At 43.7% G+C, this 24,491-nt stretch overlaps 1 protein-coding gene and 1 long non-coding RNA gene across 4 annotated transcripts in view; one reads left to right on the top strand and one right to left on the bottom strand.

Moving 5' to 3' along the window:
* Positions 1-2,223: 2,223 nt before the first annotated feature.
* Positions 2,224-4,702, bottom strand: LOC106694963. Its single transcript, XR_001346043.2, has 2 exons — positions 4,426-4,702; positions 2,224-2,393 (listed from the first exon to the last, which is right to left on the bottom strand). It is a non-coding gene; the product is annotated as an uncharacterized LOC106694963 (long non-coding RNA).
* Positions 4,703-5,612: 910 nt separating this feature from the next.
* SEC23IP (SEC23 interacting protein) overlaps positions 5,613-24,491 on the top strand; it is a 40,726-nt gene continuing 21,847 nt past the window's right edge. Inside the window, exons 1-8 of one of the 3 annotated variants that reach the window (XM_014447941.2) lie at positions 5,613-5,907; positions 10,007-10,539; positions 11,305-11,524; positions 12,872-13,065; positions 16,181-16,270; positions 21,330-21,450; positions 22,584-22,673; positions 23,656-23,797. In XM_014447941.2, coding sequence (XP_014303427.1) covers positions 5,748-5,907; positions 10,007-10,539; positions 11,305-11,524; positions 12,872-13,065; positions 16,181-16,270; positions 21,330-21,450; positions 22,584-22,673; positions 23,656-23,797 — 1,550 coding nt within the window. In that variant the 5' untranslated portion in view covers positions 5,613-5,747. The remainder of the gene's footprint in view (positions 5,908-10,006; positions 10,540-11,304; positions 11,525-12,871; positions 13,066-16,180; positions 16,271-21,329; positions 21,451-22,583; positions 22,674-23,655; positions 23,798-24,491) is intronic. The other 2 variants (XM_006105864.3, XM_023746770.1) reach the window with 2 other exon arrangements.

Here is a 24,491-nt window from a genome sequence, read left to right as displayed (position 1 = left end):
AATACCCACACATGTTTCCACCCTTTCATCTGCACTGACTTCACACCATGGGCAGGACGCAGCAAAACCCCACAAACACCACGATCGGACCTGGCATCACAGCCGCAACACGACTCACGGGGACATAGGCGGACACCTAACACACATCATTTCTACCACAACCTTCACTCAACCTGCCCAATGGCACACACAAAACGGCTCAGGACACAACAACACACAGGACACACGGACGGGGTGGCACTGGCTCTCACCTCACAAACAAAAGTCACACCAACAAACGGGACCCAAGCCTCAGCGGCCGCACCTCAGACACCATCACTCCTCCAGGACACTCTGGCACCTCCCACATCACACCTGGGGGGGAGGGACTCTCCTCACATCCTGCAAGCGCACACAACCTCACTCTCAGCCTCCCACACAGACACCGCTCGAATCATGGAGCCGGCAGGGCCATCAACCTGCCTTGCAGCCACATACCCAGTACGGGATGCACAAGAGGCAGCTCATGGATCTTTCCCTCTCATCCATGTTTCTCACTCTCTAGCCCTCTTCTTGCCTCGACGTGAAACATCAATACAATATGCTTTTTAACACATCTGCAACTTGCAACCTCTCACCAACAGCTTCTTCAAAGGCTGCAACACGGAAAAGGACAAAGAGACATACCTACATCACTACATACAGGAGGTCTCACTATTTTCAACAAGTCAATCACAAACAACTCACAACATGAAAAACACAACAACATCAAAACAGCAGCCAAAACCACACTCTTAGGCGACCTAGGCAACCACAAACACTTCAACAAACTGCCAGGCACATCGTTCATCACCATACCTAACAACAATCATGCTGAACCTACACAACCTGGACTTACGACACACAATACGAAAACCTCCTTCCGCTTTGGCCTTAGACCTTCACACTGCAGCAATACAATAGCAACCATACAATACAAATAACAAACTAGCCCTGATCATGGAACACACACACTAACCTTTACAATACAATGGACAAAGAGAGACAATAAATAACATTAAAACACGCAGAGCTAAACAGAAAGGAGATTTTGGGCAAAGCTCACATAAGAAACTGGAAACATCAAACAAGAAACTTTAACAGGTCAAAGGAGGAGACAAAACATACCGTGATGGAACTATGGACGCATGCTTATAGAATCAAATACGATAAACACACTTGGAACAGGCCCATAAACACAGAACCTGAGGATGCTGATCAGCTCAACGCTGTCTCCGTGCCCTTCATTCTTCGCCCATGCCGTCCACACCTTCGCGGACCCCTGAACCGCTGGGCCTGGACCCCGGCACAACTCGACTTCTACCTTCTGCCTAGTGCTTCATAACATACAATGAAGGGACAACCATGCAGGCTGTCTCAACAACGGGGACAGTCATGGAGCTCCCAAAGATTCAGCTTGGCTCACAACACATGACCCCCAACACTTCAGTTGGGCAGCGATGCACACTCATACTGACCAAGTTTCTAAACATTGGCCAAGTAAAACATCCACACTTACAAAGTTTTTAACATGCTCATTTAATGACACTTACAAAGGCAGCTTGGTACGAAAAATGTCATTTTCTAAAATAAAATCTATCTAGAATACAAATGTAGAATACATTAAACACATAACTGCTTGGCTCTCATGGATTTGGCAGATCATAACTACATAAAACAACTTGGACACCACTTTCCAAACAACTTTTGTGTACATGGATGTCCAAACAGGTCTTATGTCTTGGACAGAGTCACCATGAAGTAGGGGCTGTGTGGGGAAATGAAATACATGGTTCTGGAGTCAAAAAACACTGACAAGGTACCTCCAGGAGGATACGAGGAACCAGCACCCTGGCCACACGTTCTCCGATGTCACCTCTCCTGGCCACTGAGGCTTCCATGGTGTGTCTGGCCCTCGGTCTGTGTGTCCCTAGGTCTGTGTGTCCCTCGGTCACCGACACCAGCTGAGTCTGCTCGCATCTTCTCAGTGGGGGGGACTCTGGGAGCAGCGACACCACACAGTAGACGGGAACACCTACACGACCCTCCTCTGTCCATTTCCCGCCTCCTTCACACCTCGCTTTCCCCTGTTCCTCCCGGCCTCGCCCCCGAGAGCCTCGCCCCTGACGTGCTGGCTTGGGAGACCCTGCAAGGACCCTGCTAGAGTGGCCTCATCGTGTTGTGTCAGGAACTTGGCAGCTGAGGGACACTCGAACATTTTATTTTTATCTTATAAACACATTGCATGGAAAAACATCAGCAGAGCTAAATGCTCTGCTCATCATGGTGCCTTTCTTTGCAGATATGGTGCTTTTTCACACCCTCCAAATCTTTTCCTTCTTTGTACTTTTTTCTTGTGTATGTTTTCGTTAATTCTTTACAGAGGAGATGTTTTCACCATTCATTTTTTTAGAGAGCGTGGAAGGGAGGGAGCAGGAGGAGAGAGAGAAAACAAACAAGCAAACATGAGTATGCAAGAGACACATGCATCTTTGACTCCCACAGGAGCCCAGACCGGGGCAGGCGATAAAACATGCATCCCAGCTATGTGCTCTGAACCAGGAATCCCACCAGCGACCCTTCCCTGGCCTGCCGAATGTCTACCAGCCGAGCAACACTGGCCAGGGCCTATTCCTTCCGCTTAGCAGATGACAACACATGTCACTCTTTCTTCTTGCACAAGGAAGGCAGCCAATCGACGATCATCACTCATCATTCATACTTCTCTCTTCCTTTCGGAAATAGGACAAATAAATATTCTAAAGAACACACTGTAGCCCTGACCGCTGTGGCTCAGTGCGTAGAGCGACGGCCTGCAAACTAAAAGGTCCCTGGTTCGATTCCCAATCAGGGCACATGACCTGCTCGTGGGCTCGATCCCCAGTGGGGGGAGGGGGACAGGAGGCAGCTGATCCATGATTCTATCTCATAATTGATGTTTCCATTTCCTTCCTTCCTTCCTTCCCTCCCTCCCTCCCTCCCTCCCTCTCCCTTCATCTCTGAAATCAATAAAAAAATAGTTTTAAAAAACTCACTATGTTTCTATAAAAACCTTTCCATTAATTTTTTTTCTCGTGGTAAAAACACATTCCCATGAGAACCCTGCATCTGGAGGTGCCATCAACAATAACAGCCTCCCTGGTACTGATGGCATCAATAATAGCAGCCTACAGGGGAAGGACTGCCTCAGGAATGCCCACCTCTAGGCTACTCATTGCATCCAACATTGCAGCCAAAGGGTACTGGCTGACTCAGTAAACGAGGCCTCTCCAGGGGCCGCTGAGTCGAGCGGAAATAACATCTTATCCCTATACCCCTGCACCTCGCTGCACAGACTGGCTGCCTCCATAATGGGGTCATCCAAGGGACTGGCTGCCGCAATCACAACGGCCTCCGGCTGACTGGATGCCTCAGGAAAGGTGACCTGTCCGGTACTGGCTGCCTTGGGAACAGCCGCCTCCCCAGGACTGACTGCTTCAATAATGGCAGCCTTTAGGTTATGAACTGAATTAGTGAACGCACAGCTTCCCCATGTCACTGCAGAAGCCAAAGCCTCCCTTTGCAGGGCTGGGACTGGAAGGGGTGCAAAATCCAGACCCGTGACTTTAGTACATCCAGGGGGAAAAACAATAATTGCACCCTGGACAGCCTCGATGATTTTCTAGGGTTTTCTGTGGTCTTTGTTTGTATTTTTAAAAAATATATATTTCATTGATTTTTTTACAGAGAGGAAGGGTGAGGGATAGAGAGTTAAAACATTGATGAGAGAGAAACATCAATCAGCTGCCTCCTGCACGCCTCCTACTGGGGATGTGCCCACAACCAACGTACATGCCCTTGACCAGAATCGAACCCGGGACCCTCAGTCTGCAGCCCGACGCTCTATCCACTGAGTCAAACCGGTCAGGGCTGGTTGTGTTTTTGGGGTACAATTCTTCATCAAATTCACAGGACATTAGTTACAATTTCAGCACCTCGGACAGAATTCTGATGGAGGTGTTATTCTTTAAAGGGCCACAAGAGGGGAGCAGAGGATACTTTTTCCAAAGGAATTGACTGACAGCTTCCTTTAAGGTTTGTATCATAAGTATATCCATGCATAAGTAACCTAATCAACTGGTAACCGGTCACCTTGAAACTAGTAACCAGGAACATAGTAACCAGAAACCATTAGCCTAGTAAATACTATCAAGCAACCTAGTAGGTACTAACTAGGAACACAGTACCTAGTAACCTAGTAGCTGGCAACTAGGAACCTTTGCAACCTAGTGACCTGACAACCAGTACCTGGTAATTAGTGACCTAAAAACTAGTACGTGGTCATCCTGGTGGACTGGTTACCAGTAGCCCGGTAACTAGTAACAAGTAACCTAGTAGCTAGCAACCAGTGACCTCAGTAAAGGCTACCTGTCCCGTCCTGGATGCCTCATTCGCGGAGGCCAGGCAGTACAGGCGGCCTCAAGGGCACTGAATGCCTCAGCAACGGCGGACTCTGCCGAGGTCGCCTGGTCTCCTGAGACTTTACACCCGCGCTGTACGGACTTCTGGCCTCAGAATGGCGGCCTCCGGGGTACAAAACGCCGCACTCATAGCCGACTCCAGGTGACACGGACGGACCGCGGCCTAGAGAGCACCGGCTGCCTCGTTCCAGGAGGCACCGAGGTACGGACGGCCTCCAAGGTACCGAACGCCTCAGTAATGGCGGACTCTCGCGAGGTCTCTGGGTATCGCGATACTTCACACCTCGCTGTAAGGACTGCCTGCCTGACTCTAGGTTCCGCCCCAAGCCTCCCCACGGTCGTCCGGCTCCCCGGGCCGGGCTTGGTTAAACACTGGCTGGGTGATTGAGTTCTCGTGGTGTGTAATTAAGTAAGCTGAGGAGGCTCTGGGAGCCGCTAGGTGCCCGCCCTCGGGGTGTTCGCAGAACCAGCTGGGCCAGAGCCTGTGCTCCTGCCCAGGGATGAAGCTGACAGCCTGGGCTCCTCGCAGGCCCTCCATGGCCAGGCCGCCCCTCTGCCTCCAGGCTGCTGTAGTTGCCATGACATGGGCACAGCGCCCGCCCTGCCTCGCCTGAGCTTAATCCCGGATGGCCGTGACGCCATTGCCCCATTTTGCTTCCATTAAAAATGTCTGTGTATTTCCAACCCTCAGCAACCGGCTTCCGCCAGCGGAGGCAGCGTGCGCCCTGCGCGAGGTCACCTCTGAGGAGACCAGGGGCCTGTGGCTGCCACAAAGATGGTTGTGAGCACAGGGGCTGAAGTTGGGGCCACACGAAGGCTCCAGGGTCTTCACGGCCTGGCAGGCTGCCCACGGGATCCCGCTCAGAGGAGAGGGACGCCGGCCTGGGCGGGGAGGGGCCCGGGTGCTGAGACGGCGCCCCTAAGGTCGCCCTGGCTCAGCCTGACTAGCTCACGCTGGCATTGGCAAAGCCCCCTGGGCCACCTTCCTGGGGCTGCCCGCCCCCAGCCCCGCCCCCGCCTCCGCCTCCAGGCCCACTTCCGTATACGTGGGGGGAGTCACGTGTTAGGAATCCGGGCGTGAAGCCGGCGCCACCATGTTGATTTATGGCGGCGCTACATAGGGGCAAGAACGCGGCCACGGACCAGCCGCCCAAAGTTCTGGCCCTTGTGCGCAAGTGCGGAAGTGTGCTGGCCCCGAGTGTGACCGGTTTCCGGCCGGCGGTGCTGCACCGGCTTCCTGAGACGTGTAACGGCTGGTGGGCCGCAGCCATGGCTGAGAGGAAACCTAATGGTGGGGGTGGTGCCGCCTCCTCCTCGTCCGGCACTAATTTACTCTTCTCATCCTCGGCCACGGACTTCACCTTCAACGTGCCCTTCATCCCGGTCACCCAGGCCGCCGCTGCCTCCGCCTCCTTGCTCCTGCCTGGAGGTAATACGGAGAGGTTTCCGGGGGGCGCGTCTGTGCGGGGAGCGGGGCGGGGGCCTGCGGTGACGAGGGTCGGACTGGAGGTTTTCCTTCGGTCGCCACCCGCCTGGTGGGTGGCTGCCAAGGCCGATGGTGGGCAAGTGTGAGCGGCTTGGGTGCTTTGGGACTCGGAGGCGGGGTCAGTCCCAAGGCTTCCTTTGCGCCCCTTGAAGGACCCGTTCGGAGGCCGGACACTCCTGGCTGGCGTCCCACAGGTTTTGTTGAACACTTACTGGTGTGGCAGGTCCTGGCAGGAAATGCAAGTGACTTAGCGCCCCCTCTCAGGATGCCTAGGATGTGCCCCAGGATACGGTGGGCGCCTCCCAGGATGCACAAACTTGAAAGAGGAGGGTTGCATCCTGTGCCTCTCTGTGCGAATACTGCCTGTCTCGGCATCACTGCCTCTTGGGCGCCTTCCTGTTCTCCTGGGTCCGCACTCCTATGTGCGCCTTAGCTCCTTGTTGGCATCTTTATTCCTGTGGAGAGATGGCTTTTTAACAACTATGTGGCATAACCCAGAGGGTGGTGTTTAGAAGCATAGACTGTTCCAGCTCCAGTCCTGCAGTAACTTACTGTGACCTCAGGCATGTTACTTTACCTCTCTACACTTCAATGTCCACTTATGTACAGCCTCATGGGGCTGTAACGAGAAATGAATTGAGTTTTAAAAAAATATTTGTATTGATTTCAGAGAGGAAGGGAGAAGGGGAGAGATAGAAACATCAATGATGGGAGAGAATCATTGATCGGCTGCCTCCTGCACATCCCCCACTGAAGATCCAGCCGCAAGCTGGGCACCTTCCCTCTACCAGAATCGAACCAGGGACCCTTCAGACAACAGGCCAGGGCTCTATCCACTGAGCCAAACTGGCTAGGGCAATGAATGGATTTTTGTAAGGCACTGAGTGTAGTGCCTGGCACACAGTGCTATATAAATGTTTGTGCAATAAACATGCATGTCTGTTTGGACTGTGGGCTTTTTGAAGGTGCGACTTATTTACCTTTTTGTTTTTAGGATCTTTAGTGACTATCACATAGATTCTTAGTCAAGGATAAATATTTTCCCACTGAATACTTTATTCTTGCTTAAAGGACGAAAGTCTCATGGAGAAGTGAAGGGCAAACTGGAGGCACTTGTACATGCAGATTCCCTTTCACTTGTGTTATGTTTCTTCTTGGTGCTTATCACCACCTGACAGGGACACATATTTGTTTGTCTTATCCCACTGGAATGTAAGTTTCATGAGAGCAGGAATCTATACCTAGAACAGGGATTTGAAGGATGAGGAAGGGCATGGTATGCGGTAGACCAGTTTTTTAATAGATATTTGTTGAATGAATGAAAGGATGGGAGTCAGGAATATGTACCTCTTGCTTTGAAAACTGGTGGGAAGGTTAGGCATTGCCGTTTTGGTCAAGGACCAGCCTGGCTGCAGGAAGTTGAAGGAATAAATAAGGTCATACATGCAGCTAATTCTGTAACAATTATTTTTCCATCTATAAAAAGGATTTGGTCGCAGCCACCATAGCTCAATGGATTGAGTGTCCTCCCATGCACCAGTATGGAAGGGTACGCAGAAATGAGGGCATTGGGAGAGATAGGCGTATAAAAGTCTCATGTGTGGGAAAACCTGCAGATTTGTCAGGATTTGGTGGTAGCTGCTCACATTCTCTCTCCTCCCACTCTCCCAGGAGATCGGTGTGACTATAGTGTGTGTAGGCAGTGAAATTAGAGGTGTGTTTTGGAAAGACTGGAGTGTTGTGAGCTTGCACTAGAATAAAGCCTCCTGTAGCAAGAGCCACCAGCCTGGAGGCCATTGTGAATCAGGCAGCAGTGGATGGCACTGTAGCCATAATCAGCCACATGGGGCATGAAGAGCAGGGAATGGATAGGAGAGATTTCAGACCATAAAAGTGTTGGGACTTAGGGACACACTGGTGACCAGACTGTCTGCTCTTTGAACACAGAGGCTCCTTCTCATTCAATTTTAGCCCCAAGACCTAGCTTCAGTGCCTGCCACATAACTACTTTGTACATGTGTCTTGAATGAGGATCTGAATAATTGAATGGAGAGTATGAGAGAAGGAGAGGCGTCTGTGAGATGTGGTTTCTGGTTTGAGAGGATGGGTCGATGTGGTGTTAGTGAGATGTGGTGCAGGAGCACATGGGAGGACAGTGAGGATGATGGACTCCGTTTTAGGTGTCCGACGTTTGAGTGGATGTGCCTGCCACGGTATCGAGGAAGCAGTTGGAAAATAGGTTCAGGAACAGTGAGCACAGTCTCATTCGATACGGAGTTGGGAGTGTCACAAGGATACAGGTAGGTGCTCACTAAAGTTGTGTGTCCACATGTAATTAGAAAGTGCCCCTGAGGTGAGGCTGGATCATGATGAGATCAGTATTTCCTTTATAATTGATGCTAATCAGAAAAAAAGCTTCTTGAATCACTTGATCCCTAAGTCGTCTTAAAGGATGAAACTCACCACAGAGTTTTCTCCTCCCTGTTTTCAGTGGTTGAGAGGTGGACGAAGAAATACAGATGTGCCAAAACCGGTTTGGCTCAGTGGATAGAGCGTCGGCCTGCGGACTGAGAGGTCCCAGGTTCGATTCCGGTCAAGGGCATGTACCTGGGTTGCGGGCACATCCCCAGTGGGGGGTGTGCAGGAGGCAGCTGATCGATGTTTCTCTCTCATCGATGTTTCTGACTCTCTATCTCTCTCCCTTCCTCTCTGTAAAAAATCAATAAAATATATAAAAAAAAAAAAAAAAAAAAAAAAAAAAGAAATACAGATGAATCCACGTGAGGTTTACATGACTGAAAAGAGAGTGAGAACTGGAAATACATAAGAAAAGTAGAATGATAAAAGCAGACGGGCCCTTGGGCAGGCCAAGGTATTTTATTTTTAGTCACAAAGAAACAACCTAGAAGAGTATTTGGAATAGTGGATTATCTTAGTTAAATTGATGAAATACAGTAGAAGCAACCTAAAGACTTCATCCAGAATCTCAGCAAGCCGTGCCCTGCTCTAGCAGATCAGTATGGAGCCCGGAGCTTGAAAGAGGGCTCCCTTTGTCAGGTCTCAGGGCAGGGACCTCAGTGTGCCTGTGTGCCGGGCGTGGGTCCACCTCTGATTTGCTCCATGCCTTCAGAGGTAGGAGATAGAATGAAACAGGAGAAGGAAAAGCTTAGGAAGAGGACAGTGGAAGTGACAACAAGCTAAGGGCTCGTGAGAGTTTAGTAAGGCTGGTCTTGTGAGGCTATGTAGAGAAAAAATGCTTTGATTTTACAAGTTGGAGCAGAGAGAAGATAAATAGTTTGATGCTGATAATTCCCGCAGTGAAGATCAAGTTGGGCAAAGGGAAGCGAGGAGAACTTACCTGGCTAGAAAATGACTTTTCTAGTGATTTGGTGCTCGGTCATGATGGTTTAGCTGGTTGGATACTCTGATTTTAGGGATGGCAGTTCGTTGTTGGCCTACTTTGCCTGTACCTGTGAATACGAATTCCACATGTTCATTTGTACAGTGAGTGCTTTATGGGTAAGAGCCCTGACACACCCTTCTTGTCAACAGAGTGAGTATCTGTACTTTAGGTTCTTGTCATGATGTTGGAAATAAAATTATGTGTATTAGATTTTTTACCAGGAAAAAAGGGAGCATGCACAAGAACATGTAAAATAGTAGATACAGATTTTGTTTATAATTTTTAAAACGTCTATATACAAATATGTATAATTTCTATATATTTACAAAATAAATAATGTCTAACTCTAGTATTTAAAAAGTATGGAAAGGTATGTACCGAAATATTGTTGAAGGTGATTATCTCTGGGTGGTGGGCTTATGAATGAATTATAATTTTTCTTCCTTTTGTTGTTTCCTATTCATATTTTTTAGTTTTTCATTACAAAGAGAAGTTTTCAAATAAAAAATAAACGTTTTTCCTTTTTTCTTCCTGTAAATGCAGGCATGTAATTTGGAACAACACAATGAGAGGTACAAGAACTAGGTCTGTAGAATGATAGCATACCTTCTAAACCATTTGCTCTTTTGTCCCTTTCAGAGGATTCCACAGATGTTGGGGAGGAGGACAGCTTTCTTGGTCAGACTTCTGCTCACACATCTACCCCACAGACATTTAGTTACTTCTCTCAGGTATCAAGCAGTAGTGATCCATTTGGGAATATTGGACAGTCACCATTAACAACTGCAGCAACATCACCTGGACAATCAACATTCTCCAAGACCCCAGCTGCTCTCCCTTTTACAACTGGATCCCAAGATGTGTTGAATACATTTCCACCATCCTTTTCGAAGGCTCAGTATGTTCCTCCAGCTTCTTCACAGACGGGCACAAATGCTTATTTGCCTGCTCAGCCAAGTAGTCCCCCTCCTTCAAATGTTGGGAGCCCACCCCAAGGAATATCCCAACAAGGATACAATCCCTATCGCCATACTCCCGTAAGCAGCAGAGCGAATCCTTACATTACACCACCACAGCTGCAGCAGTGCCAAACACCAGGCCATCCCACCCATCTGCCACCCTCTGGACCCCCTGTCCACATGTACCAGACGCCTCCAGGATCTCTGCCACCGGTATGGAGACATGTTTTTGTATCCTAATTATGCACTTTAGTTTTTAATCTCTCTTACTTAGTCTATGCTTTTAAAAGCACAATGCTTTTTATAATATATATGATGACAAAATATTTTCAGAGGATATTCTTTGTAAGATGTATGCTTTGAAGCAAATGTTCTTTTACAGGTAGCTCATGGAAGGTTCACATTTTAGTTCTCATCTGTATTGAAGTAGTAACTGATTTTAATAAGTTAATCTGTGCCGGAATTTTTAGATTTTAGTGTAAGATACCAATGATAAATGCGATCTAAGGACCAGTGAGAGTTGAAGCAATTATTATCTTAACAGACTGCCAACATCTCATTTTTAATTATACTATTCAATCAAGATACAAAATTATAGGGACTAAAATTGATTACTCCAGTAATTTCTTTTATTTACATTTATGGAGTTTGGATCTAGACAGTTAACCTCAGTCTCGGAAGGGTAATGGAGTAACATTTACATTGGGCTATGAAATTCCCTTATGTTTTTTCCCCAACTGATACCCAACTGACTTCCAAAGGGAAATCAACTAAAACAAAACAAAAAAATGGAAACCTTTAAAAGATAGCGCTATTATTGTGAGTGTAACCTAACTTTACTCTTGGGGACAGAGAATGGCTTTCATTTTACTTAATTAAAATCACACTGATGCACAGACTCTTGATAATGGGTCCGAAGCATCTACGAAACTGTCCTTGGAGCTGGCATGACGGTCCTGACTTTGTCGTCCCCTCCAGGTTCCTCCTCCAGTGCAGTCAGGGCTGTCCCCTCCAGCGCAGCAGCAGGCACTCGCTAGACCTGTGGGCTCTGTGCCAGTGCCACCTCCTTTTATGCTTCAAAACCAGTACGAGCCTGTTCAGCCCCACTGGTTTTACTGCAAGGAGGTAGAGCACAGACAGCTCTGGATGCCTTTCAGTGTGTTGGACTCTTTGCATCTTGAAGAAGTCTATAATTCAGGTAAGCACCGTCTATGCATCACTTAGATCTGATTTTAGGGAGAGAGAACATGAAGGTCTTTATCCATGGCTTACTTTTTGTGAATGTCACATTCCTTAACGTAGACCCCACAAGACTCAGTACCTTAAGATGGTGATTTTATTTTATTTTTTTAAAATATATTTTATTGATTTTTTTACAGAGAGGAAGGGAGAGAGATAGAGAGTTGGAAACATCGATAAGAGAGAAACATCGATCAGCTGCCTCCTGCACATCTCCTACTGGGGATGTGCCCGCAACCCAGGTACATGCCCTTGACCGGAATCGAACCTGGGACCTTTCAGTCCGCAGGCCAACGCTCTATCCACTGTGCCAAACCGGTTTTGGCAAGATGGTGATTTTAATATAAGTTCTGAGTTATTTGAGAAAGGTATCTGAAGAAGTGTTTTAGTAATTTTCTTACTTATTTAAAGGATTTTTCTGATTTTAAATCAGAGAAACAGAATAGCTCATATAATCCCGGTGTCAATTTTTTTTTCTCCTTTTTTGGGGGGTGTCAATTTTCTTATTTCCCTGATTCATTTGTATGTATAGAGCATTTTCTATGTAAACCTTATTTCTTAAGATGCTGTGGAAAAAGTATTCCATGGTCAGGTGAGTGTGGAAGTGCTTGACTACATCTCCCATTTGAGACAGACAGTGCACAGGAGTGTGTTCAGGATGTGAGAAGTCCTGTGGGAAAAAAGGTGTCTTTGTTTATCTTGATGATATCTCACCATGGGACTTAAAAATTGTCTAATAATATTCTTCAGAAATATGATTCATAAATGTTGCTGCTTTGGTTTATTACCAGTTATTTGAATTATTTTATGTTCATGTTTTAAAATTTTGCCCTAGTTATTTCTTCACTTAAGGTCATAATTTTGATCAGTACAGATTAGTCTTTAGCTCTTTTTATTTTTAATGTTTTAAAAATCTATTCTTTTTTTAATTTAAATTACTTATTAAATTAAGTATTTATTTAACTCCTCACCAGAGGACATGCTTAGAGGAAAGTGGGGAGAGAGAGAGAAAGAAACAGCAATGTGAGAGAGAAACATATTGGTTGTCTTCTGTTTTCAGCCCCACTGTGGATCAAACCCACAACCCAGATATGTGCCAACTGGTAATCGAACTGGCAACCCTCCCATCCATAGGACAATGCCCAACCAGCTGAGCCACTCCTGCCAGGTTTAAGGTATCTACACTAATAAAAGAGAAACATGGTAATTAGCGTACGACCGCTACCCTTTTCATTGGCTAATCAGTGAGTATATGCAAATTAACTGTCAGCCAAGATGGCGGCCGGCACCAGGCAGCTGGAACCAGTCCAGCCAGACCCTGAGAGTGTGGTTCTAGACACGGATGGAGGGCGCTATGATGTTTACCTCTATGACCGAGTGAGGAAAGCTGTGTACTGGGAAGAGGAGCCCACTGAAGTGAGACGCTGTACTTGGTTTTACAAAGGAGACACAGATAGCAGATTTATTCCCTATACAGAGGAATTCAGTGAAAAACTAGAGGTAGGTGGGCTTTATCCCTTTATGCTTTTCTTAAAAAAATGTAGGCCCTGCATACATTGGAGCTGCATGAAATACCACCCACAGGGATCAGACTTTGTTTACAAGAGAGTCTTTCTTTTTTTTAATTAAATTTTTTAATGTATTGATTGATTTCAGAGAGAGAAACATTGATTTGTTGTTCCACTTATTAATGCATTCATTGGTTGATTTTTCCATTGAATTTTAGAGAGAGTGGAAGGGAGGGAGAGAGACAGAGAGATAGAGAAACATCAGTGTGAAAGAGACACACATTGATTTGTTGCCTCCCACATATGCCCAGACTTTGGCCAGGTACCTATCTTGTAAATGAGGTACATGCCCTTCACAAGAATCAAACCTATGACCCTTCAGTCCGTGGGCCAACACTCTCTCCACTGAGCCAAACTGGCCATTAGTTGATTCTTGTATGTGCCCTGACCAGGGATTGTACCTGCAACCTTGGTGTATGAGGACATTGTAACCAACTGAGCAACCCAGCCGGGGCCAACAGTGCCTGTCTTGATTCTGTGTACAAGGAAGATCTTTGGTGTCAGAAAGTTGTGGGTGGGAGTGTGCAATCTCATGTAATTATGAACTTAAAATGTCTCCCGGGAAGCCCTATCTGATTTGGCACAGTGGATAGAGCGTTGGCCTGTGGATTGAAGGGTCCTGGGTTTGATTCTGGAGAAGGGCACATACCTAGGTTTCAGGCTCCTCCCAAGCCTGGGCCCTAGTCTTTCCCTCTCTCTTCCACACTCTCTAAAATCAATGAAAAATATCCTCGGGTGAGGATTAAAAAAAATAATAATAATATATCTATACTAATAAAACGGGTATATGCTAATTAGACCGGGTCGACTGTGAACTGGAAAACCTTCTGCCCCCCCCGCTTTCATTTTAAAAAAAAAAAAATATCCCCCGGGGGCCATTTTAGAGGTTGTTAGGTGTTTTCGTCCTGAAAAAGGAGTAATTAGGTCATGTCCACCCTACCCCGGACCAATTTGGGGGGTTCCCGCTTTAGTAGGGGGTAATTCAGGGGGTCCCCACCCGCCAGGGAGGCATTTGGGGGTGCCCAGTCTGGCAGGGGGGCCCTTAGGGGGTGACCAGGCTGGCAGGGGGGCAGTTAGGGGGCAACCATGTCAGCAGGAGGGCAGTTAGGGAGCAACCAAGCTGGCAGGGGGGCAGTTAGGGGGCGATTAGGCCAGCAAGCCGAGGTGGTTAGGGGTGATCAGGCAGCCAGGCGAGTGGTTAGAAGCCACCAGATTGGGAGAGGGATGTCCAACTGCTGGTTTAGGCCCCATCCTGTAGGGATCAGGTCTAAACCGGCAATTGGACATTCCCCAAGGGGTCTTAGATTTTTAGAGGATGCAGCTTGGGGCACGGGGCCCCCCCCCCCCCCACACACACACACACACACGAATTTCATGCACTGGGCCTCTAGTCTATACTAATAAAAGGGTAATATGCTAATTAGACTGGGAGACCTTCTGGACAAAGCCATGGTGACAGATCCGAGGCAGAGGCGGTTAGGGGCAATCAGGCCAGGAGGGGAGGGCAGTTGGAGGTGATCAGGCCAGCGTAGGGGGGGGAGGCAGTGGGGGTGAGCAGGCTGGCAGGGGGTGCCTGTTGGGGGCGAGCAGGCTAGCAGGGTGGGTTGCAGTTGGGGGCGACCAGGCCGGCAAGCAGAATGGTTAGGGGCAATCAGGCAGGCAGGCAGGGAGGTGAGCGGTTAGGAGCCAGTGGTCCCAGATTGCGAGAGGGATGTCCGACTGGGCCTAAACCAGCAGTCGACTTTCCCCAAGGGTCCCAAATGAAGGGTGCAGGGACACCCCGGGCTGAGGACACCCTCAGTACACGAATTTTGTGCACCGGGCCACTAGTGTGTATATATATAAAAGGCTAATCTGCTAAGTGTCCCTCCTACCATCTGACTGGTTGCTGTGATGCGCACTGACCACCAGGGGGCAGATGCTCAATGCAGGAGCTGCCAAGCTGCAGTGACTTGGCAGCAGCAGTTTTAGGGTGATGCACCCCGAAACCAGAGAGGAAGGAGCCTGATTTCTCACAGGGCCTTGCAATTACACCTTGGGCCATGGGTTATGTTGTTGCTGGGGCACTGTCACCCAGAACCTGGTTTACTGCACACTTGCATTTGCGTTCCACACTTCTATGACAGCAGCTTTGCAGAGTGCCCTCTCGCACTCTGGGACCTCTCGGGGGATGTCGGAGAGCCAGTTTTTGCCCGATCCCCGCAGGTCAGGTTGAAGGACCCCACCTGCCAGAGGGATCCCACTCACTCCGCAGATGCTGGGAGGAACCGAGGGAGGTTGGCTCCAGGGCATGTCCGGCCCATCTCGCCCAATCCCACCCCTCTGTTCACCTTCTAATTAATTTCTTTCAGTGTGCATGAATCCGTGCACCAGGCCAATAGTAATAAAAGAAACCAATTTTATTTAAAAAATGTCAGCCAGGAGTTGAATTGTGTCCTAGGCTCTAGCAGCTCAGAATGTAACTTGTTGCACATGTTATTAAGATGAGATCATAGTGGAGTAGGTTGGGCCTCTGTTCCCATGTGACTGGTATCCTTACAAGGGGACAGACAGAAGGCGAGTACTATGTGAGAATAGGGGATCGGAGTGATACACCTATAAGCCAATGGACAGTAAAGATTGTTGACAAACCACCAGGAGCTAGGGAGCAATGAAGGAGTTCCCTGTAGGTTTCAGAGGAAACATGGCCCTTTTATACCATTTGCTCTTCTGACACCTTGATTTCAGACTTCTGGCATCCAGAACCGAGGGAATACATTTCTGTTGTTTTAAGCCCTCAGTTTGTGGTACTTTTTTTGGCAGCTCTAAGAAACTAATAGTCTAAATCTTGGTGTTTGCCTCTGTCTAATGCAGATAATGTTATTTAGGAATGAATGAGAGTAATTAAGTGAGGTAATACATGTAAAGTGATAAGTATGGTAACCAGTTAGTACATGAGAGCTGCTATTACTGTTTTTTATTACCATCATAGTTGTAATTTTCTTCCACTTTTTCTCAATGTGATATAGATTTGTATTAATGGATGTATGTTGTTTTCATTATTGTAGGTCGAATATAAAAAAGCTGTAACCACAAATCAGTGGCACCGCAGATTAGAGTTTCCAAGTGGAGAGACTATTGTTATGCACAATCCAAAGGTAATGATAGTTTTTAGGATATTAAAGTTTTTAGGTTCATTTAAATAATTTTGACAAATGTATTTGCTAAACGTTTATTTTTATTAATTTCTGCAGTAGGGATATATGTATGACAAGTCCGTTGCTTTTAAGTTTACTATAGTTCACATTTATCTGTGGCACTGCCCCCTCCCTGCAGGCATGTGTGGGAGGCAACCAGTTGATGTGTTTCTCTCACATTGATGTTTCTCTCTCTATGCCCCTCCCTTTCACTCTCTCTGAAAAGCATTGGAAAATTTATCTTCAGGTGAGGATTAACAAGAAAAATAAAATAAAATTTAAATTTGTTTCATGAAGTTTCTGTTTATGGCAACATATTAGCTGAAGCTTAGTATGCAGCATAGAAGTTGCTGGATAAATTTTTGCACTTGATCAGAGATCAGCTGACTTTTTCTGTAAAGTGCTAGAGAGAAAGTATTTAAGGCTTTTTGTGCCACATGGTCTTTGTGACAGCTGTCGACTTTGCCCTTGTAGCCTGAAAGCAGCTACAGACATTGAGCATGGCTGTTTTTAAGCAAACTGTGTCAAAACAAGTGGTGGGCCAGTTTTCCCCTGAAAGTTGTAGTTTGTCTGCCCTGCCCTTAATGAAGGTTTGTTTCAACCTTTGAGATGGAAAACATATTCTTCCTCTTTTTATCGTCTTTAGAAACTTGTTGTGTGTTTTTTTTAAGGTATTAATGGTATTGGCATTCTTTCATTTACCACCCTTCATCTCTGAGCCACAGGTTCCTCATTTGCACTAAGATTTTCCTCCCTGCCCTTAACTGCCTTCGACTCAGGTCAAGGGCACATACCTCAGTTGCAGGCTGGATCCCTGGCTCTGATCAGGGTGCATTCAGGGGCAACCAGTCAATGTGTGTGTCTCACATCAGTGTTTCTCTGTGTCTCTCCCCCTCCCTTCCACTCTGTCTAAAAATCAGTGGAAAAATAACCTTGGGTGAGGATTACGAGCAACAAAAAAGATTTTCCTCCCCGGGGCATATTTGAGATGAGGTTGAGGCATTTATGCAAAAGCATCTAGCATAGTGCTTGGCACACAGTAGTTGTTCACAACAGGCCATTTGCTTATTATAGGAAAGTGTAAAATAACTTATATTCTAACCACATCTATAGTCCTTAATTTCTTAAAATTTATCTTTATTGTTGAAAGTAATACAGATGTACCCTTTTCTTACCCATTGACCCTTCTAGCACGCCCCCTTTCCCCATCTACAATCCTTATTGATATTTAAAAAAATAAAAATAAAAGCACATTTATATGTCAACATAATTTAAACGGTACATAAAGGTATGAAGTGAAAATAAAAGCCCCTTACTCTTCTGTATCCTCCCAGTTTCTCCTCTTTTTTTTTTTTTTTGTGGAAAAAAGAATAAAGATGGACTGTGTTTTACCTATGTGAAAATTACCAATCCACTTAAAATAAAATCCAAGAGGGTATATACATTCTAATCAAGTCATTGATTATTTTCCTGATTAATAAGAACTACACTTTACACAAAAAACTTTATCAGCAGTTGTTTTCATCAGTAAAACAATAGTCATAGTTTCACAGTTGAAAAAGTTACACATTAAAATATTTTACAATTCCTTGTATATTCACCAGGTTCCATTTCCTAAAGGGCTTGTAATACAAAGCAGAGTAGAAGGAAAAACCTCAAAGTTGATTACTTTGACACTAACTTTTACACAGGACACTAAGAACCACAAAAAGCTTAGGTTCTATCAGAAAATAGAGACTGCCAGAACCGGTTTGGCTCAGTGGATAGAGCGTCGGCCTACGGACTCAAGGGTCCCGGGTTCGATTCCGGTCAAGGGCATGTACCTTGGTTGCGGGCACATCCCCAGTGGGGGGCGTGCAGGAGGCAGCTGATCAATGTTTCTCTCTCATTGATGTTTCTGGCTCTCTATCCCTCTCCCTTCCTCTGTAAAAAATCAATAAAATATATTTTTAAAAAAAAGAAAATAGAGACTAAATTCCATTCTTGATTAAAAAATCCAATTAGAAACATCTTTTAAAAAAACACACCAAATTCCACAATATGGTTAATAGATTTCAAATTAACAGCAGTTTAAAAATTTGTATATACACAATTTTGTATAGCTGAGAATATAACAAAAAGTTAAAACATGATTTTCAAACAGTTGATTATTTCTTGCTAGAATGTGTTTAAAATTAGGTTTTACTTTCTTTAAACCTGCTCGTCCCCCCTCCAAAATAGTCACTAAAGGAAATATTGCTCAAGTGATCAAATGAAACTGTAGAGCCAATAGTCAGTTATACCACATTCAATTGACGTATGGCTGGCCATAGGAAGCGATCAATTGGAATTGATCTCTGATACTAAAGTACCTGGAAGCAACTATGTTGTCATGATTTAAAACATATCCTCGTCTCCCATGTAGCATTTAATTCAGTTTTTGGTTCTTTGTCTTCTGAGAACCACCTGTCCCTTTTTTCTTATTTTTAATGCTGTTTGCTTAAACTCTGCTAGGATTTGCTTAATATTTACTTTGCTTTTAGCTAGATCACTTAATCTATATTCTTTATCAAATTTGTTTACACCTCTCAAACAGACTTAATTTGGTTGTAATAACTCTTGAAAATAAATATCAATGACGAAATATGGTATGTGGTATGTGTTTTAATGGTGGAGAGGTCCCAGGGAAAGTGGATTAACTGAATTGATGTGGAAAGAGCAAAAATTGTATAAATTCTGTGCAAGGAAGCTCAAAGCTTTTTTGACACTCAGGTAAAACACGATTGGTTCTCTGTTAAAACTTCACTTTCCACCATCAGAGTCTCAGATTTGTATCATGTCACTGAGTTTTCCTGTAATCAACTCCTGATACAGAAAAGACTGGGATGGTAGTATGTATTATAACTGAATAGATCTAAGACACAAAATGTGAATGATGAAGTTTTAATAAGTTATGAAATCTTCTGCAAAAGAATAGATTGGTTTCCTGCTTAATAGAGTGTAAATTCTTCTGAACTATTCCAAGACAGTTTAGAGAAGTAACTTCCCCTAATCTTCAAATTTATTTTTCCTGTTGGCAATATTATATACCTGCCTTAGTGAAGTACCTAAATCTCCAATAATTATACCCTTTAAGGGTTCTAAAATAGCAAAATATTAAGAGTATTTGTATTAGAGTCCTTGTTCACTATTCAAGACTATAGGTAACTGATTTTCATAAGTGAAGATTTTTTAGTGATGCTATTTCACTAGAGTATACAATGTATGCTCTTTATAAAGTTGTATTCCAATCATATGCCTAATCTAGAAAACTCAGTAAATTATCGCACTTTTCTGGTGTGGCACCTGAACATTTGCTAAAACTATTTCCTAGGGAATTAATCATTTATTTCAAATACTGAGTAAAATACCAGATTCTGGAGTGATGACTAGCCTTAACCCCTACATCTTGGGTTAATGTTTTTCAAAATGTTTAAGACTGTATCCTGTGCTCAACCGCAATTTAATAAAGTTGGAGAGTGAGCCCTAACCACTTGGAAATGGGACATAATATTGCTTTTATTATTGAGATATTAGATAAATAGTCTAAAATGGTAAAAAGTTCATGGTTTCCATTTCCCCATATTAAAAGTATTATTCATGAGCATACCTCTGTAGAGGGTTAAGCAATCAGGAAGATACTCTAAATTGTATTAATTTTGGTAACAAATTTCATATGATTGAGGCATTCTCAACTATAAAAGAGGATGGAAGATGGGGGATTCATGTAAAAAGAGAAAGAAAGGATAAACTTTAATCTATTTTTTTTTAAGTAGTTATTCACTAGTATCAGTGTAAATGGGATAGTGCCTGAGCCTTCTCCAAAGACCAAGAGAAGAGGTGACCATTGCTGATATGAACAATAAAACATTTGGGGTGCAAAACAATGCATGACTATGGGACAGATTATGAAATAAAGAATATATATTAATGATACTTTCTTTTTCTTTTTTTAAATATATTTTATTGATTTTAGAGAGGAAAGGAGAGGGAGAAAGAGATAGAAACATCAGTGGTAAGAGAGACTCATTGATTGGCTGCCTCCTGCATGCCCCCTACTGGGGATCAAGCCAGCAACCCAGGCATGTGCCCTTGGCCGGAATCGAACCTGGGACCTTTCAGTCCGCAGGCCGACACTCTATCCATTGAGCCAAACCAACTAGGGCTTAATGATACTTTCTATAATATAAATAGCTTTTAATAAAAAAATAATCTTTTTAATAACATTAATACTCCTATTTTTCTGGAAAACATGCATGAAAAATGTATTCAATTCATCAATTGCAAAAGGAGGAAAAAAATCAACTTAAGGTGAATACTGCACAATTCTGAAGCAGGAACTATTCCTGCTCATTCTTTCTCTATGATTGTTTTACTTTATGGGCCCCCAGAATTTCCCTGGGAAATAAGAATCAGATTCTTGTAAATACTGTCCCAGTTTCTCCTCTTGATGGTGACCATGCTTATCCTTTTGTGTTTTACATTTTTTAACCTTTTGTGTACAAACAGAAAAATTTTGCATAACATCTTGCATACATTTTTTTAAAGAGGTATTTTCATGACATCAGGTTTAATTTAAGATAGTTGGATTAAACAATATATGTCTTCCTAAAAAGTGGTGGGTAAATCAGTGTTTGGCATTGAAAATGCATTTGTAAATAGACTCCTCTATTGCAGGTAACTTTTTCTTCATTTCTTACGGGTAAACTTGGGTGTTTATATTACATTTCTAAATTGAGGTATATTCTGATTTAGTTGTGTCATTTTCTAACAGCATTGGAAATAATGGTATTGATTTGCTTATGGTATTGATTAGTTTTAATGGTTAATGATCACTAGCAGGACCATCACAGATTGGATTTGGGGGAACATTGGTAGTACTTGATGTATAAATTATCCATACTCTCAAGTAGTTTATTATGTATTGAAATACCATTATTTTGTCTGTAGTGGAAGTGAATTTGGTAGTGAGCTGTCATAATCTTCCTGTTGTATCTTGAAGGTTATTGTTCAGTTCCAGCCTTCGTCAGTGCCAGATGAATGGGGGACCACACAAGATGGACAGACCAGACCCAGGGTTGTGAAGCGTGGAGTTGACGATAACCTTGATGAAATTCCCGATGGTGTGTAAACTTGGTTTAGGACTGATGTCATTTCTAAACTTCTGTTTTGCCATCATCCTTTAGAATGATGACTAAAAGAACAGTTGTTAGGATTTCCTGCCATATCAGGTTGGCACATATCTTTAAAAAATTGTTATTACCTTTTTATCTATTTTTAAATTTAGAATTCTGTGAAGGTATACAAACCATGTAATGTGGACTCTTAAAATATGTATTGTTTTAAAGAAACACTTTGCTGATTGAAAGTAGGCTTTTGGCTGTGTTTTTGGGCTTGTTTTGTCATACTTCAATTAGTTTGTCTTGCTCTAGTGCTGGAGTGGCACACATTTTCTGTGAAGGCCAAATAGTAAATATTTTAGGCTTTGCAGGCCATATAGACTCTGTTGCATGCATTCAACTCTAATTGTAGTGTGAATGCATCTATAGACAGCATGTAAACAAATGGGCATAGCTGTGTTTCAATAAACTTTATTTATAAAGAACAGGCAGGGAGAAGGATTTAGCCTGTGATCCATAGTTTGCTAACCCCTGCCCCAGTGTTTGTGCTCTGGTTCTCCTATTATACCATTTAAAGTATGGATTTTATTTTGACAGTTACATACTTTAGATTTGTTTTATTGTCTTATGAGATTACAAAATGAATACACTTATTCTGAATCTGAATGAAATAACCAGAGTAAAATAGTAGATTTTACTTGGAGATGTCCCTTTATATAGTATATATGAATCTAACAAATAAAAGAGAAGGATTTGGGGAAAAGATTTTAAAATTTTACATTGACAAATTGCTTCTCCATATGGGATTTAGTGCCCTGTGGAGTTCTGAAGAAATCACAAGGTTATGGAGCCTCTGTAGGTACACAACTGCTGGTCATCATATGCTGATAACTTCTGGGACCAGAGACAGCCTGCTTCCTCCACTCCTTGGTTCAGTTCACTGTTATGTTCCAAGACCGACTTTGAGTTTTGTTCTTCTAATTTGGTAGAGGATAAAGACGCTTATTAAGTTGGAAGGGTCATGAATTCCTTTGGTAAGTTTGTGATGACAAAAGGGATATCTAGAATATTGCTATTCAGTTAAGAAAACCCAAACAAGTTTCCAGCTTGTGTGTATATTTGTCTTTCTTCTGTAGGGGAAATGCCTCCGGTTGACCATTTGGTGTTCATGGTGCATGGCATTGGACCGGTATGTGACTTGCGCTTTAGAAGTATTATTGAATGTGGTAAGTGTTAGTCATTTCATGGTATGATTTGAGAACTAATGAAAGGACTTTTAAATGTTCATTTTTAAAATGGCTTCCAGCTGAGGGACTGTAAAAGGAGATTTAAATGATCATTGATAGTATTAATTTGTACTTGATTTGTTGTTATGACATGTATAACTCATACAATTTTGGACTGTGAAGAATTACATGGGATCATGGAAATAATTTAGCCTTTCTGATAACCTCTGCCTGAGCAATTCCAGCAACTAGGAACACCTGTATATCGAACTGATTTATAGAGAATTAGTTGTGAGAAGTTGTTTAATGGAAGTATGAATCTGCCTGGTTTACAGAAATATTTTATTTTTTATTGATTTTTTGGGTGGGGGGAGAGAGAGAAGTATCTATTTGTTATTTGACTTATTTATGCATTAATTGGTTGATTCTTGTATGTGCCCTGACCAGGGATCGAACCCGCAACTTTGGTGTATTGGGACTATACTGTAACCAACTGAACTACTCGGCCAGGGCTACAGACATTTTTGAAGTTTTACTTTTATGTCTGTATAATAGTTCATGTTTTTTGAATACCTGGTGTGTGTCAAGTATCTGGCATGTGTTGTACCATTTCACCCTCACAATGAAGCCTGGGGAGCAGGTGCTCTCACTGTTGCCCCCACTGTTCGGTGAGGAGCTGAGGCCCAAAGGCTGGTAACCTCCCCCGATCCTGGTCTGTAAGTTCTGGAGCAGGTAGTTTGGCTTCTGAGTTTGTACCCACAGTGCCATGCTGTCTGGATGTGATAGTTAAAGTTTTTCAGTCAGTTATACATACCTCTAAAATAATGAAGCGTCTGAAAGATTTTTCTAAGTTTTAGGTTTATTGTTATGGGGGCTAAATCCTTGCAAAATACTGGCATAGATGAGGTAATTGCTAACTACCAATCAAGCTAAGAACATTATATTAATTAAATTTATTGTTTTCCCTGATTTTCTTTTTAAGTGGATGATTTCAGGGTGGTTTCTCTCAAATTGCTGCAGACTCATTTCAAGAAAGCTTTAGATGATCGGAAAATAAGCAGAGTGGAGTTCCTTCCCGTTCACTGGCACAGCTCCTTGGGTGGGGATGCAACAGGTGTCGACAGGTGCGTGGATTTTGAGAACTTGCTTTTCAGATTATTCAATTGTAGATTAAAAAATTAAACCATAATGTGAAGTAGTTTATTATGACTTCAACATATATGCATATATATTTTAAGAGATGTATTTTTTTTATTTTAAGTTCATACTTGCTCTGACATATAATTAAAAACTGGTTGTTAAATTTACTTGCTACTTTTCTGTGTATGCATTTATTCTTATTATAAATATTTAAGACAGTCGAGGAAGTTTAAGCTGGTTTTAGAATACTGATGCATAGTGGTTTAGATATGGGCTGATTATACGCTCTAGGGTGTTAGCAGCATCCCTGGCCTCTACCCAGTAGATAATGGTAGCACGGTCCTTCCCACAGTGTGATGTGACAACCAAAACTGTCTGTACTCATTGCCAGATGTCCCCTGGGGCTCAAAGCACCCAAGTTGAGAACCACTGATTTAGATGTTTGTTTCTCAGTGGCAGCTCTTTGGGCACAACAGTTCATGGTCATGTCCGATTGCTGCATGTGTACTCTAGGCCACTTAGTATCCTAGTCTAAATGCCACCAAATGCCCACAGCACTCATCAGGCACTGTGACAACTAAGAATGTCCCCACTCAAAAAAAAATTTTTTTTCCATGTACTTTTTTTTTTTTCAGAGAGGAAGGGTGAGGAGGGAGAGATAGAAGCATCAGTGATGAG

The sequence above is a fragment of the Myotis lucifugus genome, unplaced genomic scaffold, assembly GCF_000147115.1.
Source record: "Myotis lucifugus unplaced genomic scaffold, Myoluc2.0 scaffold_730, whole genome shotgun sequence".
Classification (NCBI taxonomy): Eukaryota; Metazoa; Chordata; class Mammalia; order Chiroptera; family Vespertilionidae; genus Myotis; species Myotis lucifugus.
This window is presented reverse-complemented; position numbering and strand designations above follow the sequence as displayed.